Source organism: Podarcis filfolensis, assembly GCF_964270895.1.
Source record: "Podarcis filfolensis genome assembly, chromosome: 13".
Taxonomy (NCBI): Eukaryota; Metazoa; Chordata; class Lepidosauria; order Squamata; family Lacertidae; genus Podarcis; species Podarcis filfolensis.
The window spans coordinates 43,570,151-43,588,740 of record NC_139615.1 but is presented as its reverse complement, the minus strand read 5'-3'; the positions used below and the strand labels follow the sequence as shown (position 1 = coordinate 43,588,740).

Here is an 18,590-nt window from a genome sequence, read left to right as displayed (position 1 = left end):
CGGCGTACAGCTTCCGGGTCATGTGGCCAGCATGACTAAGCCGCTTCTGGCGAACCAGAGCAGCGCACGGAAACGCCGTTTACTTTCCCGCCTATTTATCTCCTTGCACTTTGATGTGCTTTCGAACTGCTAGGTGGGCAGGAGCTGGGACCTCACCCCGTCGCGGGGATTTGAACTGCCAACCTTCCGATCGGCAAGCCCTAGGCTCTGTGGTTTAACCCACAGAGCCACCAAGAGACCAAGTTATTGGAGACCAAGTTATTGGGGGCTAAATATACACATGCTGCTTTGAGCCGCCCAGAGTGGGCGGGGTATAAATAAATTATTATTATTATTATTATTATTATTATTATTATTAATTTATTTATTCCTTCCTTCCCCTTCCTTTGCTCTGCCATGGCTGGGGGAACACCTGTTTCCAATTTCCAATTAAACTTTTTACTGCACTAGCCATAGGCCATGGCATCATTCAGAAGGAGAACAACAAACAACAACAATAACCATAACAATCATCGGGCACCACACATACAATAAAACCACAGTCTACTAAAATTATTTGATGCATTAAATATAATAGAGTAGCAGAAGATTCTCAGGTAAGATGTGCCAAATTAAATATCCGAATCCCCTTTGCAGTTGACCGCTATTTTGTCTAGTTCCTTCCTACTGATCTTCTTAGCTGCCGGCCCATAGAGTGCTACTTTATAAGTAACAAAGTCGTCGGTGTCGCTCAGCAGCCATTTCACCCTTTCCACCCTATTCAGATCTATTCCATTCGTAAACGGGTTTTATAAATCCGTCTCTTGGGTCTATATATAATGGGCACTGCAATAAATACAGTGGTACCTCTGGTTATGTACATAATTCGTTCTGGAGGTCCATTCTTAACCTGAAACTGTTCTTAACCTGAAGCACCACTTTAGCTAATGGGGCCTCCCGCTGCTGCAGTGCCGCCGTCGCACGATTTCTGTTCTCATCCTGAAGCAAAGTTCTTAACCTGAGGTAATATTTCTGGGTTAGCGGAGTCTGTAACCTGAAACGTATGTAACCTGAAGCGTATGTAACCTGAGGTACCACTGTAATGGCACAGCTCCTCGACGCAGGGTTGTCCACACAGACAGAGTCTCTCTTTGTAATGTACTTTGAGCACCTCCTATTTAATCCTGGTTAGTAGTAAATTGGAAGTGGGTGGCGCTGTGGGTTAAACCACTGAGCCTAGGGCTTGCCGATCAGAAGGTCAGTGGTTCGAATCCCCGCGATGGGGTGAGCGCCCGTTGCTCGGTCCCTGCTCCTGCCCACCTAGCAGTTCGAAAGCATGTCAAAGTGCAAGTAGATAAATAGGTACCACTCTGGCGGGAAGGTAAACGGTGTTTCCGTGCGCTGCTCTGGTTCGCCAGAAGCGGCTTAGTCATGCTGGCCACATGACCCGGAAGCTGTACACTGGCTCCCTCGGCCAAGAAAGCGAGATGAGCGCCACAACCCCAGAGTCGGCCACGACTGGACCTAATGGTCAGGGGTCCCTTTACCTTAATGTCCAGCTAAAGTAGGACTGGAGAAACTGTGGCCCTCTATATGCTGTTGGACTACAGTTCCCATCTTCCATCACCAGTGGCCATGTTGCCTGGAGCTGATGGGAGATGGAGTCCATCAATAGCTTCCCCGCCCCCCGGCTGAATTAGTTGGTTCTGGGAAGCCCACAGCAGGGTTTGAACCCAACAGCCCTCTCCATGGCTGTTGGATTAATTACCATAGCTAATACCTATCGATAGGCCCATTTATAGAGGATAGGTCCAGTCCCATTTTAGAGCCATGTAAGCCCATGGCCATTGCCTCTTGTGGCCGTAAGTTCAATACAGTGGTACCTCAGGTTACATACGCTTCAGGTTACAGACTCCACTAACCCAGAAATAGTGCTTCAGGTTAAGAACTTTCCTTCAGGATGAGAACAGAAATTGTGCTCAGGCGGCGAAGCGGCAGCAGGAGGCCTCATTAGCTAAAGTGGTGCTTCAGGTTAAGAACAGTTTCAGGTTAAGAACGGACCTCTGGAACGAATTAAGTACTTAACCTGAGGTACAACTGTACACTGAAATTCAGCCAGGGGGATTTGAGGAAGTCACTTAACAATGTTACTAAGATTAGATTAAGTACAGTTAATATTTGTTTGTTTGTTTGTTTGTTTGTCTGTTTAAAATTTTTGGAAAATCAATAGGGAAAAGGGTGAACTGCTAAAGAAAGATGTGGCCCGCTTCCGAATCTTACATAGGCTTTCAAAAGTTATTTAGTGCCTAAGAACGTAAGAGCATGTCCTCCAACATTAAAATAGGGACGTCTTAAGGGAAAGCGGGACAGACCTCCGGAACAAATTAAGTACTTAACCTGAGGTACCACTGTACATTGTGTCAGGGTGGGGAACCTGTGGTCTTTCAGCTGTTCCTGGACTCCACCTCCCATCAGCCCTAGCCAATGTGGCCAATGTTTAGTGATGATGGGAATTGTGGCCTAGCAATGCATTGTGTGACTTTCTTTTGTCTGTCCCCAGTCTGCTGGCCAACCAATTTAACAGGGTGACCCTCAGGTTTAGCATTGAAAGGGTTGGGGACATTCCTCCTCCCCAATACCATGCCTGATTTTGCGCACCTCTGTCTTAACCATCCTTGTCTGTATAGCTCAGTTGATTAGAGCGTGGTGCTGATAATGGCAAGGTTGCAGGTTTGATCCTCGTATAGGTTAGCTGCATATTCTTGCATTGCATGGACTTGGACTAAATAATAATAATAATAATAATAATAATAATAATAATAATAAATTTTAAAAAATTATTATTTGTACCCCGTCCATTCTGGGTGGCTTCCAACAGAGATTAAAAATACATTAAAATACATTTAGTAAAGGTAAAGGGACCCCTGACCATTAGGTCCAGTCCTGGCCGACTCTGGGGTTGCGACACTCATCTCGCTTTATTGGCAGAGGGAGCAGGCGTACAGCTTCCGGGTCATGTGGCCAGCATGACTAAGCCGCTTCTGGCAAACCAGAGCAGCGCACGGAAACGCCGTTTACCTTCCCACCGGAGTGGTACCTATTTATCTACTTGCACTTTGACGTGCTTTCGAACTGCTAGGTTGGGAGGAGCAGGGACCGAGCAACGGGAGCTCACCCCGCCGCGGGGATTCGAAACGCTGACCTTCTGATCGGCAAGTCCTAGGCTCTGTGGTTTAACCCACAGCACCACCCGCGTCCCAAAATACGTTTAATACAAAGATTTAAATACATTAAACCATGGCAAAGCTGACCTGGTTCCATTTGTTTATCCTCAGGGTCCCTTCCAACTCTACAATTCTGTGATTATCTGATTCATTTATTCCCCCCCAAAAAAAGTAATTTCCAAGTGCTCTTTTTTTTTTTTTTTTTTTTTGGACAGGGGAAATGCTCCAGCTACTTCATCATGTCTTTTAACTATAGCCTTTGTGCGATGCTGCCAGAACCTGTTTTCCCCCGTGGGGTGCTACGCCAAAGCAGCGCTGGGGTGGGTGTGAGCTCACTTACCACTGCAAAAGCAGCTTGCCTAGCTGGAGAGACCAGATCCTGAACCTGGTCATCTGATAGGTGTTAACTGGGCGTGCCGTAGTGTCACACACGTTTGGCACTCCTTACCTTGACCCCTCAGGAAATTTAAGGATTTGGAACAGTCACCCCCAAACTCGGCCCTCCAGATATTTTGGGACTACAATTCCCATCATCCCTGACCACCGGTCCTGTTAGCTACGGATGATGGGAGTTGTCGTCCCAAAACATCTGGAGGGCCGGGTTTGGGGGTGCCTGATTTGGAGGATGCTATCCAGCTTGGGACGCGGGTGGCGCTGTGGGTTAAACCACAGAGCCTAGGACTTGCCGATCAGAAGGTCGGTGGTTCAAATCCCCATAGAGTGAGCTCCCGTTGCTCAGTCCCTGCTCCTGCCAACCTGGCAGTTCGAAAGCACGTCAAAGTGCAAGTAGATAAATGGATACCGCCCCGGCGGGAAGGTAAACGGCGTTTCCGTGCGCTGCTCTCGTTCGCCAGAAGCGGCTTAGTCATGCTGGTCACATGACCCGGAAGCTGTACGCCGGCTCCCTTGGTCAATAAAGCGAGATGAGCGCCGCAACCCCAGAGTCGGCCACGACTGGACCTAATATTCAGGGGTCCCTTTACCTTTACCTATTCAGCTTAGGTTGGCTGGGGTTAGGATGGTCTCCGGGAACATCGCCAATGGTCAGGGAAGAAGGGAGTTGAAGTTTGCCAATATCTGGAAGGCCACAGCTTCCTCACCCCACCCCACCCAGCATTTTAAATTAGCCAGCTGCCGTGCACGTTTTGTGACTGGCATGGGTTCAATTGCAACCACTTGGAGATCTTCGAATGCCAGGTTGGCACCTGTCATCTCCACCTGGCTGGCCCCTCCGGCTTTCTTAAGCAGCTAAGCAGTTAATCATTACAATGATCCTGTGAGGTAGGCTGTGACTGGCCCAAGGTCACCCATTCAGCTTCAGGACCGAGTGCATATGTGAACTGTGATCTCCCAGGTCCTAGTCCGACACTCTAACCAATGGGTGGGCAAACTAAGGCCCGGGGGCCGCATCCGGCCCAGTCGCCTTCTAAATCCGGCCCGCGGACGGTCCAGGAATCAGCATGTTTTTACATGAGTAGAATGTGTCCTTTTATTTAAAATGCATCTCTGGGTTATTTGTGGGGCATAGGAATTCGTTCGTTATTTTTCCTTCAAAATATAGTCCAGCCCCCCACAAAGTCTGAGGGACAGTGGACCGGCCCTTTGCTGAAAACGTTTGCTGACCCCTGCTCTAACCACTACATCACCTTGGCTTCCTAGAGTACTTCTGCTGTGTTATGAGCTAAATTAAGTAGGCAAATAAATATGGGGGGAAGCAAAATGTCACTTGGAGAAGGATCTGAAATATTTTCCTTGCAGTGTGAATTTGTTTTATTCTGGATTTCTTTATCTGATGTTTTAATGGGTTGTAAAGCGCTTTGAGATTTCTTCTTCATCTTCGAGATATAAAGCTGTCTAGAAAGGAACTGAAGAAAAGGAAAAAGAAATCTCATTGGGGGGCGGAATGGCGCCTAGACATTCTGTTGTGGCGACCGTAACCTAGGTTTTAAGCTGCCATTTGGCAGTGACCTTCTATGTCTTGAGTTTCCTAACATGGCTCACCCCTGGTTTATGGAACAGCAAGGCTCAGAAAAGGACAGCAATTGAAGAATTTCTAGCCCCACATTCCCCCTTTTAGTGGCTTTTCTCCAAGTCCAGTGCCTTTGCCCTGCCAAGGCTTTCTGAAAGAGGAATGCAGAATTTATTTTTCAGTCATGCAAGTTCCTTTATTTCGGGCCCTCAGAACGGTAAGGAAAAGTGTTCTGTTCCCTTCTCCATCAGGTTGTGGTGAGAAGTGATCAGACACAACCGTGTTTTCTTTTTTTTTTTATAATATATTTATTGAAGTTTTCAAATAAAGCATATATTAGATAAGCACCACTTATCATTGTCCATTTAACATCTCTCAATTGTTACATGGGACTCCCCCACACCTCCCGCATACACTTACATCATTATTAAATTAATTTCAAACAAATTATCATTTAACTCATCTTAATTAATAATCTTAATTTGGTTTGACATATAATTCAGCCTTAAATCTAATTTAATGGTAGACAATTGTCTGCACTGGCATCCAATTCAGCACTCAGCCAAATTACAATATTTTTGTAAATAAATCTTAAATTTCCTCCAGTCTTCTTCCATCCTTTCTTCTCCCTGGTCTCGGATTCTGCCGGTCATCTCGGCTAATTGCATATAGTCCATCAGTTGCATCTGCCATTCTTCCACAGTGGGTAGCTCCTGAGTTTTCCAATTCTTGGCAATTAATATTCTTGCTGCTGTTGTTGCGTACAAAAAGAATGTTCTGTCCTTTTTTAACACACTCTGGCCGACAATACCCAGGAGAAAGGCCTCTGATTTCTTAGTAAAGGTGTATTTAAACACCTTTTTTAATTCATTATATATCTTCTCCCAAAAGGCCTTCACTCTAGGGCAGGTCCACCAGAGGTGAAAAAATGTTCCTTCATTTTCCTTACATTTCCAACATTTGCTATCAGACGAATGGTATATTTTAGCCAGTTTAACAGGGGTCATGTACCATCTATACATCATTTTCATCACATTTTCCTTCAACGCATTACATGCAGTGAAGTTCAGCCCAGAGGTCCACAACCTTTCCCAATCTTCAAACATAATATTATACCCAATATCCTGCGCCCATTTTATCATTGTTGATTTTACCATTTCGTCATGTGTGTTCCATTTCAGCAGCAAGTTATACATTCTTGAAAGTACCTTAGTCTTAGGTTCTAACAGTTCAGTTTCTAACTTTGACTTTTCCACTTGGAATCCTAGCTTTTTGTCATTTTTAAACACTTCTTTAATCTGAGCATAGTGTAACCAGTCTCGCACTTTGTCTCTCATCTTTTCTAAACTCTGCAATTTCCAGTTGTCACCATCCTTTTCTATTATCTCCCAATATTTTGGCCAGTTGGCCTCCATATTGGCTCTTTTCCGAGCCTTAGCCTCCAGGGGTGACAGCCACCTCGGAGTTTTATTCTCCAGTAAGTCTTTATATTTTGTCCAGACATTAAAAACTGATTTTCTGACAATATGGTTCTTGAAGGCCTTATTTATCTTAGCTTTATCATACCATAAATATGCATGCCATCCAAACGCATTATTAAAACCTTCCAAATCCAAGACATCCGTATCTTCAAGAAGTAACCAATCTTTTAACCAGCAGAAAGCTGCAGCTTCATAATACAACTTTAAATCTGGCAGGGCAAAGCCCCCTCTTTCTTTCGCATCTGTTAATATTTTAAATTTGATTCTGGGCTTTTTGCCCTGCCAGACAAATTTAGAAATATCTTTCTGCCACTTCCGGAAGCACTCTGTCTTGTCTACAATCTGCAGTGTCTGAAACAAAAATAACATTTTTGGCAATACATTCATCTTGATGGCAGCTATTCGGCCTAACAAAGAAAGTTTTAGTCTTGACCAACTATCCAAGTCTCTCTTAATCTCTGACCAACATTTTTCATAATTATCTTTAAATAAACTCAGATTTTTTGCTGTTATGTTTACCCCTAGGTATTTAACTTTTTTAACCACATTTAGTTCTGTCTCTTTCTGAAGCTGTTCCAACTCAATATCTGTCACGTTTTTCCCCAAAACTTTAGTTTTTTGCTTATTTAACTTAAATCCTGCCACTCGACCAAAGTTTTGAATCAGTTGTAGTACTCTTTTCAAACTAGACTCCGGCTCCTGTAATGTCAGAACTAGGTCATCTGCAAAAGCTTTAAGTTTATATTGTTTCGCTCCGACCTGAATCCCTTCCACCAACCGGTCCCCCCTAATCATATTCAGGAGCACTTCCAGAACCGAAATAAACAGTAATGGGGAAATCGGGCAGCCTTGTCGTGTACCTTTTTCAATTTTAAACTCTTCTGTAACCACATTGTTAACTATCAGTTTAGCCTTTTGTTCTGAATATATTGCCTCAATCCCGTTCTCAAACCCCCGTCCCACTCCCATTTCTTTTAAATTCCCCTTCATAAATTTCCAAGATATGTTGTCAAAGGCTTTCTCCGCGTCTATAAAAATTAAAACTGCTTTAGTGTTTATGTTTGTTTGTAAAAGTTCCAATATGTCTATGATGTTCCTTGTGTTAGTAAACATATGTCTGCCCGGGAGAAAGCCTGCCTGGTCTTTATGGATTATCTCACTTAAAACTTTCTTAAATCTTCGTGCCAAAACATCTGCAAATATTTTGTAATCCACATTTAAAAGGGAGATGGGACGGTAATTCTTGAGTTGTGTCTTTTCAGTTTCTGACTTTGGAATCAATGTGATAAATGCTTCTTTCCACGATTCAGGCGCCTTCTTCCCCTCCATTATTTCATTACTGACCTCCAACAAAGGTTGTATCAAATAATCCTTCAATGTCTTATAGTAGTTAGAGGTCAGTCCATCTGGCCCTGGTGATTTGCCCTGTTTCAGACTCAGGATGGCCTGTTCAATCTCTTGTCGTGTTATTTTGCCATTTAAAATTGTTCTATTTTCTTCTGACAGCTTTGCTAATCCATTTCTCTCCAAAAATTGTGTAATCTCTATTTCATCTTGTGGCCCTTGAGTATATAACTTTTTAAAATACCTCTGGAAGCACTTTCTAATCTCTCCCGGGTTCTGAATGTTCCTTCCTTCAACCTCTAAGTTTGTTACTGTATTTAATCTTTGTCTCCTTTTCAACTGCCAAGCTAGCAGTTTCCCACATTTATTTGCCGATTCAAAAGTTTTTTGTTTCATTATTTTAATCTTCCATTCTATTTCCTGATTTATCAGCTTGGAATATTGCGCCTGATAAAGTTTAATTTCTCTCAGAATCGGTTGGGACTTCGGGTTAGATCTTAACTTCTTCTCCAACTCTTTGATACTTTCCAGAATTTTATCTTTCTTTTCATTTTGCAGTCTTTTCTTTAAGGAATTCTGTTGAATCAAGAACCCTCTCATCACAGCTTTACTTGCATCCCAGATAGTTCTTTTTTCCACCGTAGTGTTCAAATTAATCTCAAAATAGTCCTTTAAGGTTTTTTGGGCCTTCTTTACAATTCTTTGGTCTCTAAACAGGCCATCATTCATCTTCCATCTAAAGGAGCCGATTGGGATCAATGTCATATCCATTCTCAAGGCGTTATGGTCGGAGCATGTTTTGGGGCAGATTTCCACCTTCCTCACCTTAGGTGCCAGACTTCTAGTTATCCATATTTGGTCGATTCGTGTCCAAGTCAGTTGAGCTTCAGAAAAGAATGTTCCTTCTCTTCCCAGGGGGTTTCTAACTCTCCAGATGTCAACCCAGTCCATATTGTCAGTCATTTCAAAAAAGGTCTTAGGTAGTCTTCCCTCTTTAGTAATGTTCTGGTTCTGTGACTTATCCATATTTGTTGATACGACCCCGTTCATGTCCCCCATCATAATGACGTTGTTGTAATCCAGATAATCCAGCATGGTCTCGTGCAACTTCTTATAAAAATCCGATTTTCCTTCATTTGGAGCATAAATTCCTAATATCAAAATTTTTTCTCCTTGATACTGTACTTCTATTGCGAGGATTCTTCCACTTTCATCTTTAAAGAGAAATTTTGGTGAAAGGCTCTCTTTTGCATAGATCACTACACCTCTCTTTTTAACTGTATCCGATGATATAAATTCTTGACCAAGCCTTTTATTTATTAACACCTTTTTATGGAGCCTAATCACATGTGTTTCTTGTAAGCATATAATGTCCAATTGTTCCTTTTTTAAAATATGAAAAATTTTAGACCTTTTTTCGGGACTGTTACAGCCATTTATGTTCCAGCTCAAAAGCTGCAGAGACATCCTGGATAGATCTGGTTATTCTTTCTGGGGTGGTACCTTGTTCTCCGGTCCTTGAGGATCCGAGGGGGCGGGCTCCCCTGGAAGTTCTGGCGCTGGCAATCCAAGTCCTTTGTGGAGGTCTTCTCCGTGTGCTCCCAAAAACTTGTCTCTATCTTCCACTGTTTTGATTTTGATCTTTCTCCCTCTGTAGGTAAAGGATAATCCTTGTGGAAACTCCCACCTGAAGATAATTGCGTTGCTTCTCAACAGTCTTGCCAATTCCGTGTAGTTAGATCTAAGGTCCAGCAACTGCTTAGGAATGTCCTTGTAGATTTCAATTCTCTTGCCCAAAATGTCTAGTGACTTTTCGTAGTGCAGGCCCAAAATCTTGTCCCTTTCCTCCTTTGATCTCAGTGTTATCAAACAATCTCTGGGCTTCTCTGTCCTTCTGACTCTGCCAAGCCTGAAAGCAGATACAATTTTAAAGTCTTTTTCCTCTAACTTCCAAAACTTGGCAAATTCCTTAGTTAGAAATTCAATAAAATTATCTTCTTCCACCTCTGGTATTGACCGTATCCTCAAGTTGGTCTCCCTGTTTCGCAGTTCTGTCATCAAAAAGTAAATCTGATGTTCTCCAACTTGTTTGCTGAGTGGTCTTACTTCTTTCTCAAGTTCTTCCAATCTTTGACTAGTATCTTCAGCCAGTTTACGATTTTCACCTACAGCCTCCTTTAATTCTCCAATAGACTGGGCATTCTGTGCAACTTGTCCAGTCAGCTTATTCAAGCTTTCTGTGTTCTGTTCAATTTTAGCTGTATGCAAATCAGCCTTCTTGTCCAGAGCCTCCAGTTTCTCCAAAATTTTCTCCAAGACAGAGCTACTTGTCCCTGAAGCCATATCTCCCAGGTGCAGCTCCTCTGTCTCACCCTCCCCTGCCTGTATTAGGGAGGCCGCCTCTATGTCTGGAGGCAAAGTGGAAGGCAAGGCCGGCACAGAAGATCTACGCTGTGAGGCTGCAGATAAAGTTAGGGTTGTTTGTTTAGTCCTTCCTCTTCTCCTTGCGCCACTCATTCCAAAGTTATCTGTAATCCAAGGTCAATCCAAGTTGTTCCCATGAGAAAGCAGAGTCCCAGATACAATAGTCAAACAGAGGCCGGGAAAGGGAAAGTAAAACAAAGTCACTGCTGTAAGTCCAAAATCCTCTAGAGGGAGCTTAATACGTCTTCAGGGAAAAGATCAAATCCAAGTTAAACTTATAAATTTAAATCCATCAGACACAACCGTGTTTTCACCCGCAGACCCCACTTTGCCCAAGTGAGAAAATCCATGATTTGTCATTTATTGTCGTCCAAAGAGTTCCATAAGCCGAAACAGTTTTATTTTTAAGGGAGTAGAGTTCTCTCTTTCGAAGGAGGAGTGAAAGCTGCTGTAGTCAATGGGTAAACTCTTACAAAGAGTTTACTGTTTCAGAACACTTTACAGTGGTACCTCTGGATACAACCGGGATCCATTCCGGAGCCCCGTTCGCATCCAGAAGCGAACACAATCCACGTCTGCGCGGGTCACGATTCGCCGCTTCTGCGCATGTGCGTGACGTCATTTTGACCGTCTGCGCATGCGCGAGTGGCGGAACCCGGAAGTAACGCATTCCATTACTTCCGGGTCACCGCAGAGCGCAACCCGAAAGCGCTCAACCTGAAGCAACTTCAACTGTATTTCTAAAGTACAGTGGTGCCTCGCAAGACGAAATTAATTCGTTCCGTGAGTCTTTTCGTCTAGCGAATTTTTCGTCTTGCGAAGCACGAAATCCCATAGGAATGCATTGAAATTCAATTAAGGCGTTCCTATGGTCAAAAAAAGTCCAAACAAAGCCAAATTTGGGTACAACAAGTGTTTATTAACTGCTCTTTAAAGTCACACATACTGTAAAGAGCATTTCAAAAATTGAAGGAACAATAAATTAAGTTTCTAAACATGACAGAAAAACATTTAAAAATCAACAAAGTGTACAGTACATTTTCTAAGACTCTGGGGGACCACTCGAAGAAGGTTCCTCTTCCACTCTTTGCTTCTTGCTGAAGAACCTGTCCATGGTCTGCTGCTTCATCCGCCTTTTCAGCACCTCCCTGAAAGGCGACATGACCGTCGTATCAAAAGTGTTCGCAAGGTCATGTACCACGTGCTTGTTAGGGTGGTGCCGCTGTGCAAAAGCCCGCACATCCTTCCACTTCATGCAAATGTCCCTCAGTTCTTTGGAGGACAGCCGTTCCTCAGTTGCTTCCTCCTCTTCCAGCGAGGCCTGCTCCTGCGCAGCCTCTGCCTGCAGTTCGAGCAGCTCCTGGGTGGTCAGCTCGTGGTCGTGCTCCTCCACCAGCTCGCTGACGTCCTCCTCTGTGACCTCCAGGCCCATGGTCCTCCCCAAGGCAACAATGTCCTGCACCACTGTTGACTCTGGTGCATCAGAGTCACTTGGTGCCACACAGTCCGGCCACAGGCTGCGCCAAGCGCAATTCAAATTTCTCTGGCTAATCCCGTTCCAGGCCGTGGTGATCATCTTCAAGCAGGTGACGATGTCAAAGTGGTCCTTCCAGAATTCCCACAGGGTGATTGGTGGTGCAATCAGTCACCTCGAAGCATCGCCTGAAAAGCTCCTTGGTGTAGAGTTTTTTGAAATTGGCGATGACCTGCTGATCCATCGGCTGGAGCAGTGGCGTGGTGTTAGGCGGCAGGAACATGATGCTGATGAAGCTGAACTCCTCCAACAAGTCCTCCTCAAGGCCTTTAGGATGAGCAGGAGCATTGTCCATCAGAAGCAAAGCCTTCAGCGGCAGGTCGTTGTCCAGCAGGTACTGTTTGACTGCAGGGCCCAAAGCAAGATTGACCCAGTCCACAAACAGCACACGTGTGACCCAAGCCTTACTGTTGGATCGCCACATGACACTCAGCTGCTCCTTGTCGACCTTGTGTTTCTTGAAGGCCCGTGGGTTCTCCGAGTGGTACACCAGCAGGGGCTTGATCTTCAGGTCGCCGCTTGCGTTGGCACAGAAGAGCAGGGTTAGACGGTCCTTCATGGGCTTGTGGCCAGGCAACTTGGCCTCCTCCTGTGTGATGAAAGTCCTTTTGGGCATCCTCTTCCAAAACAGCCCGGTCTCGTCGCAGTTGAAGACCTGCTGTGGAACGTAGCCCTCCGTCTTCACAACCTCCAGGAACTCCGCTGCAAAGTCTTCAGCCGCAGGAACATCAGAACTGGCAGCCTCTCCATGCCTGACCACGCTGTGGATTCCAGATCTTGCCTTGAACCGGTCAAACCAACCTCTGCTTGCCTTGAAGACTTCTGGCTCGCCTGAGGTTCCTGGCTGTTCCCGGACGAGGTCTGCGTGCAAGGCCTTGGCCTTCTCACAAATGACGGCCTCAGTCACTGTGTCCCCTGCACGCTGCTTCTCTTCTAACCAGATGAGCAGCAACTTCTCGACCTCCTCCAGAACAGCTGGGCGGTTCTTCACGATCCTGGTGACCCCCTTGGCTGCATCAGTCGCAAGGATCTTCTCCCTCATCTTCAGGATGGTGCCGATGGTCGATGGGTTCCTGCCGTACTCCCTGGCGAGGTCTGTCACACGCATTCCACCATCGTGCTTCCGGATGATCTCCTTCTTCATTTCCAGCGTCACCTTCTCCTTCTTCCTCTCGCCGGCCTCTGCAGCAGCAGTCTTCTTGGGTCCCATGGCAGCACAGCTCCTACCTTCGTAAACTCAGAAAAAAGAAAAAAAATCAGTGCTTCACATCCAAAAAATTCAAAAGCACCCAGCCACCCACCACACAGAAATTCAAACCCAGAACCAAGTCCTTGAATTCCAAACACCCAACCCAAAATCCAAACCCCCCCAAAAAAGTTTTAAAAGTTTAACTTACGAAATGGCTGCAAATCACCAAAGTCTTCAAAATCCTCAAATGGCTGCAAAAGAAGTTTTGGAAAAGCTTTAAAAATCACCAAAGTCTTCAAAAACCTCAACTGTTCCCCCAGCCACCCACCCACCACACAGAAATTGCAAACCCCTCCCCAACTGTTGCAAACCCCTCCCCAACTGTTCCCCCAGCCACCCACCGCACAGAAATTCAAATCCAGAATTATTTTTTTTAAAAAAAACAACATGGCCCAATGGTCACAGAAAATCATAAAAATGCAGAAAAAACCACACAAGCTCCCAGATTCTTGCAAACCTCTCCCCAACCCCAAGTCCTTGAATTCCAAACACCCCAACCCAAAATCCAAAAACCCCCAAAAAAGTTTTAAAAGTTTAACTTACCAAATGGCTGCAAAAGTATTTTTGGAAAAGCTTCAAAAATCAGCAAAGTCCTCAAAAACCTCAAAAAAGGCTACCACACCGCGTGCTATGTGTTGCTCCTCGAAGTCAAGTCGCAACTGCACCTCTTCAAGCAATGCACCCTGGGTATTAACGGTTTTACAAAAAAGGAAACAAACTTGCAAGATGTTTTCGTCTTGCGAAGCAAGCCCACGGGGAAATTCGTCTTGCGAAGCAACTCAAAAAACGGAAAACTCTTTCGTCTAGCGAGTTTTTCGTCTTACGAGGCATTCGGCTTGCGGGGCACCACTGTATTACAGTGGTACCTCGGGTTACAGACGCTTCAGGTTACAGACTCTGCAAAACCGGAAATAGTACCTCGGGTTAAGAACTTTGCTTCAGGATGAGAACAGAAATCGCACGGCAGCAGCGGGAGGCCCCATTAGCTAAAGTGGTACCTCAGGTTAAGAACGGACCTCCAGAACGAATTTAAGTTCTTAACCCGAGGTCCCACTGTACACCTGAACTAAAACCCTACCAAAGAAAGCAAAGAGAAGTACCTGGCTTCTTTTTGCTCCCTCCCCCACCAGTCCCTCACAGTTCAGACTGCTAATCTGAAATATTTCAAGTAAAGGTGCTTTCTCGGTGAGTACAAGGGCTTGCAGACTCAAAGAGGGCCCTTCCCTTACCATGCAAATTTGAGATAATTGCTACAAACAACCATTAAACTTTTAAAAGCCTTCCTGAGCCTAGTCATTATAGTATGGCGTCATTCCCTTCTCCTGGAGAAGGAGGAAGGGACGCCTGTCAGAACAGGGGAGGGATGTTTAATTTTCATTTTTCATTTTTCATTTCACATTTAATTTGTATACCGCCTTTCTATTTCACTATACCCAAGGCTGTTTACAAGCTGAAGAAGCAAAGAATGTACACCATGTAACAATCCAATCCCAAAATGTGATAATAAAACATAACTTTGAAATAAGCAACTTTTATCAAATAAAGTCAGATTCAACAATCCCATAGAATAGTATAGAATATTAAATATCAGCATATAAAAATGAAACAGAAATCCACTCTTAACCATTACAATAAATAATTTCTAAACTATAATCAGTAAAAACAACGGCAAGTCACACTGCATAAAATAATACAATACAAATTGAGAAGCAGAGATTGGAGGGTGGGGCAAGGCACGCGGAAAGGTCTTGCCTGATGGACGGCTGGAAGTCTCTCCCCTTGAGGAGTCCTTCCTAGGGTTCTCCTTGCCGGAAGCAAATTAGGGCCTTCTCCCACAAAGACTCTGAACCTGCAGTTTCCAGCTCTGGTAGCTTAATCCTGCTAGGAAGTCATCTGAGAAGGGTTCCAGGAGAGTAGTCTTAACTCCTGGTGGGCTCATCATGCAACGGATGAGTGTTGGACAAAGATCTGGGAGACCAGGGTCCATGTTTCCACTCAGCCATGAAGCTCACCACCACTGACCCCAACCCAGCTCACAGGCTTGTTGTGAGGATAATACGGAAAGGAGAAGAGCCACGGACATCATCTTCAATGTTCAAAATTGTGTTGTAGTTGTTTAGTCGTGTCCGACTCTTCGTGACCCCATGGACCGGAGCACGCCAGGCACTCCTGTCTTCCACTTGCTCCCGCAGTTTGGTCAAACTCATGTTTGTAGCTTCGAGAACGCTGTCCAACCGTCTGGTCCTCTGTCGTCCCCTTCTCCTTGTGCCCTCCATCTTTCCCAACATCAGGGTCTTTTCCAGGGAGTCTTCTCTTCTCATGAGGTAGCCAAAGTATTGGAGCCTCAGCTTCAGGATCTGTCCTTCCAGTCAGCACTCAGAGCTGATTTCCTTCAGAATGGATAGGTATGATCTTCTTGCAGTCCATGGGACTCTCAAGAGTCTCCTCCAGCACCATAATTCAAAAGCATCAATTCTTCGGCGATCAGCCTTCTTTATGGCCCAGCTCTCATTTCCATACTTCCATACATGATGTATGGAAGTTCGAAATTAGCCGGGCACATTTTGTACCTGGCTGTCGACCGCTTGGGGCCAAGTCAAGATGCCTGGGCTCCAGGATGGCACCTGACATGTCCATCATCTGGGGATCATTGGATCTGGACTGTTTTCACTCACTAGTACCACGTCCTATAGAATTTTCTCCGTTATATTTTATCTGCACAATCAGAATGCATTTCTGGAACCAAATTGTTGTTGTTTTCTGTGCAGCATTGAGTAGGAGCAGTCACCATTAAGAAAAAGAGGTGCAAATAGGTGTAGATTGTCCCTGGATAAGTTCTCAAAGTTCTTAAGCTACCCCAAGGTTGTCTTCTGAACTAGCCAGAAGTTTAACAGAATCACAGTCAGTCCATCATTTCGAAAATAAGATTTTAGTGCTTGCTTCGGCAGCACATATACTAAAACTGGAGCATGGAAAATAAGACTTTAGAGCCTTCTTGCCCCAAAATGGCAACCAGACATTCTGTTTTGGTGACTGTAACCTTGGTTTAAGGAGCCATTTGGCCCCTAGCTTATATATCTGAGTTTCTAACGCTGGTTTGAGCTCTTTGGAGGAAAGTTGGGACAAGAAAGCTACCGTATTTTTCGCTCTATAAGATGCACCAGACCACAAGACGCACCTAGTTTTGGGAGAAGGAAAACAAGAAGAAAAATATTCTGAATCTCAGAAGCCAGAACAGCAAGAGGGATCACTGCGCAGTGAAAGCAGCAATCCCTCTTGCTGTTCTGGCTTCTGGGATAGCTGCGCAGCCTGCATTCGCTCCATAAGACGCACACACATTTCCCCTTACTATTTAGGAGGGGGAAAGTGAGTCTTATAGAGCAAAAAATACGGTAATTAATATACTTGGGTACTTGGGTTAAGAACTTAATTCATTCCGGAGGTCCGTTCTTAACCTGACACTGTTCTTAACCTGAGGTACCACTTTAGCTAATGGGGCCTCCCGCTGCCGCCGCCCCACCGGCACACAATTTCTGTTCTCATCCTGATGTAAACTACTTAACCTGAGGTACTGTAACCTGAAGCGTCTGTAACCCGAGGTACCACTAATAATATAATATACAGTGGTACCTCGGGTTACATATGCTTCAGGTTACATATGCTTCAGATTACAGACTCTGCTAACCCAGAAATAGTGCTTCAGGTTAAGAATTTTGCTTCAGGATGAGAACAGAAATTGTGCTCCAGCGGCGCGGCAGCAGCAGGAGGCCCCATTAGCTAAGGTGGTGCTTCAGGTTCAGAACAGCTTCAGGTTAAGTACGGACCTCCGGAACCCAAGGTACCACTGTAATGTAATGTAATGTAATGTAATGTAATGTAATGTAATGTAATGTAATGTAAAGCATTGTTCCAGAAGCATTCTGTGTGTGTGCCATTACTGGTGATCAGCTATGATGAAACTGTCGGCTCTGAGTTACCCTCAACTCCGCAAAGGAGTTCAGTCTCTGGAACGGGACTGTGGCATTTATTCACCAGCCTTTGCATATGTACCCACTGGAAAGATGCAAATACAAGGGCAGGGCCTCTTGCACTTTGAATTATTGTGCAGAAGGAGGCATTTCAAGAGTTGTCGCTTGCATGACAACCTTGCATGAGACGAAGATGGCCCCATCGGTGCTGCAAACCTTGCCGTTTGGTACTTTGGGGAAATCATGGCTTACGGAAGCTGGCATTCCCCACCCCCACCTCCCGTAACATGAGGAAAGGTAAAGGTAAAGGGACCCCTGACTATTAGGTCCAGTCGTGACCAACTCTGGGGTTGCGGTGCTCATCTCGCTTTATTGGTCGAGGGAGCCGGTATACAGCTTCCGGGTCATGTGGCCAGCATGACTAAGCCGCTTCTGGCGAACCAGAGCAGCGCACGGAAACGCCATACCTTCCCGCCAGAGCGGTACCTATTTATCTACTTGCATTTTGACGTGCTTTTGAACTGCTAGGTTGGCAGGAGCTGGGACCGAGCAACGGGAGCTCACCCCATCGCAGGGATTTGAACCTCCAACCTTCTGATCGGCAAGTCCTAGGCCCTGTGGTTTAACCCACAGCGCCACCCGCATCCTTTTAACATGAGGATAGTTGAGAGCTAGGGGAATCACAGCGGTCTTACAGTGTTGGGGGATGTAATGGGATGGCTGCCAGACAGCGCTTGCTTCTACTGGTCCTCTGTTGCGAGCCCCCTTCTTCCTCTCTCTGTGTGCCCAGTGCTTGCCCTCTGGGCAGATAAATATAGTGCTGTTAAATATGTGCTGAGCAACAGTGCCAGAGTGCAGGCATACTGTGATTTTTTAAAGATACAGTGCAGCGTGACATATTACAATGGCACTCACGAAATCAAGACAGCTTTTGCTTATGTCTTGGCCTCCACATACTCGCTGTTTTAATATGCTTGTAAATGCTATAATCTGAATTATGACAGCCACCCTCTTGGTGCTTTCAAGCTGAAGAGAGCAAGATGGTGCATGTTGCCGAACCAAAAGGAAACCCAGCAAAGTTTTGCATTTCCAAGCATCATCAGAACATCCCACTTCTTCCTCTCTGCTGATAATTTTCTGAACGATGAATTCATTTTAAACACAGCCTACGTGCTGGAAAGGCTGATTTTATGCATGCTGAGTGAGTCATAAATCAGGATTCACTTCTTCTTTTCCATTGCTAGTTCCACCTTGTGATGATAAAGGCATTTGTCTTGTATCCTTCTCCATAGCCTTGGTCAACATTTTGATCTCCCAGTTCTCCTATATGACCCACCATTATTAGCTTCTGCCACTTCCTCTAATTCAGATGAAATCACCAGCAATGGCAGCGCATGATGCTGTGATGTATGCTTGTA

At 45.0% G+C, this 18,590-nt stretch overlaps 2 protein-coding genes across 6 annotated transcripts in view; one reads left to right on the top strand and one right to left on the bottom strand.

The window, feature by feature from the left end:
- LOC310747938 (tigger transposable element-derived protein 1-like) overlaps positions 1–18,590 on the bottom strand; it is a 943,100-nt gene that overhangs the window by 824,836 nt on the left and 99,674 nt on the right. Inside the window, exons 1-2 of one of the 3 annotated variants that reach the window (XR_014541036.1) lie at positions 13,748–14,056; positions 11,368–13,395 (exon numbers count right to left, since the gene is read on the bottom strand). Coding sequence is in view for 1 of the 3 variants with exons in the window: in XM_083583382.1 (XP_083439508.1) it covers positions 12,017–13,165 (1,149 nt within the window). In the remaining 2 variants the exon portion in view is untranslated. Of the gene's footprint in view, positions 1–11,319; positions 13,676–13,747; positions 14,057–18,590 lie in introns of those variants that run through there. The other 2 variants (XM_083583382.1, XR_014541037.1) reach the window with 2 other exon arrangements.
- Positions 1–18,590, top strand: part of PLEKHH3 (pleckstrin homology, MyTH4 and FERM domain containing H3) — a 48,732-nt gene that overhangs the window by 4,440 nt on the left and 25,702 nt on the right. Inside the window, exon 1 of one of the 3 annotated variants that reach the window (XM_083583074.1) lies at positions 5,196–5,389. The exons of the other annotated variants lie outside the window; for them this stretch is intronic. Within the exon in view, the coding sequence (XP_083439200.1) occupies positions 5,357–5,389 (33 nt within the window). The 5' untranslated portion in view covers positions 5,196–5,356. Of the gene's footprint in view, positions 1–5,195; positions 5,390–18,590 lie in introns of those variants that run through there. 3 annotated transcript variants of the gene reach the window in all.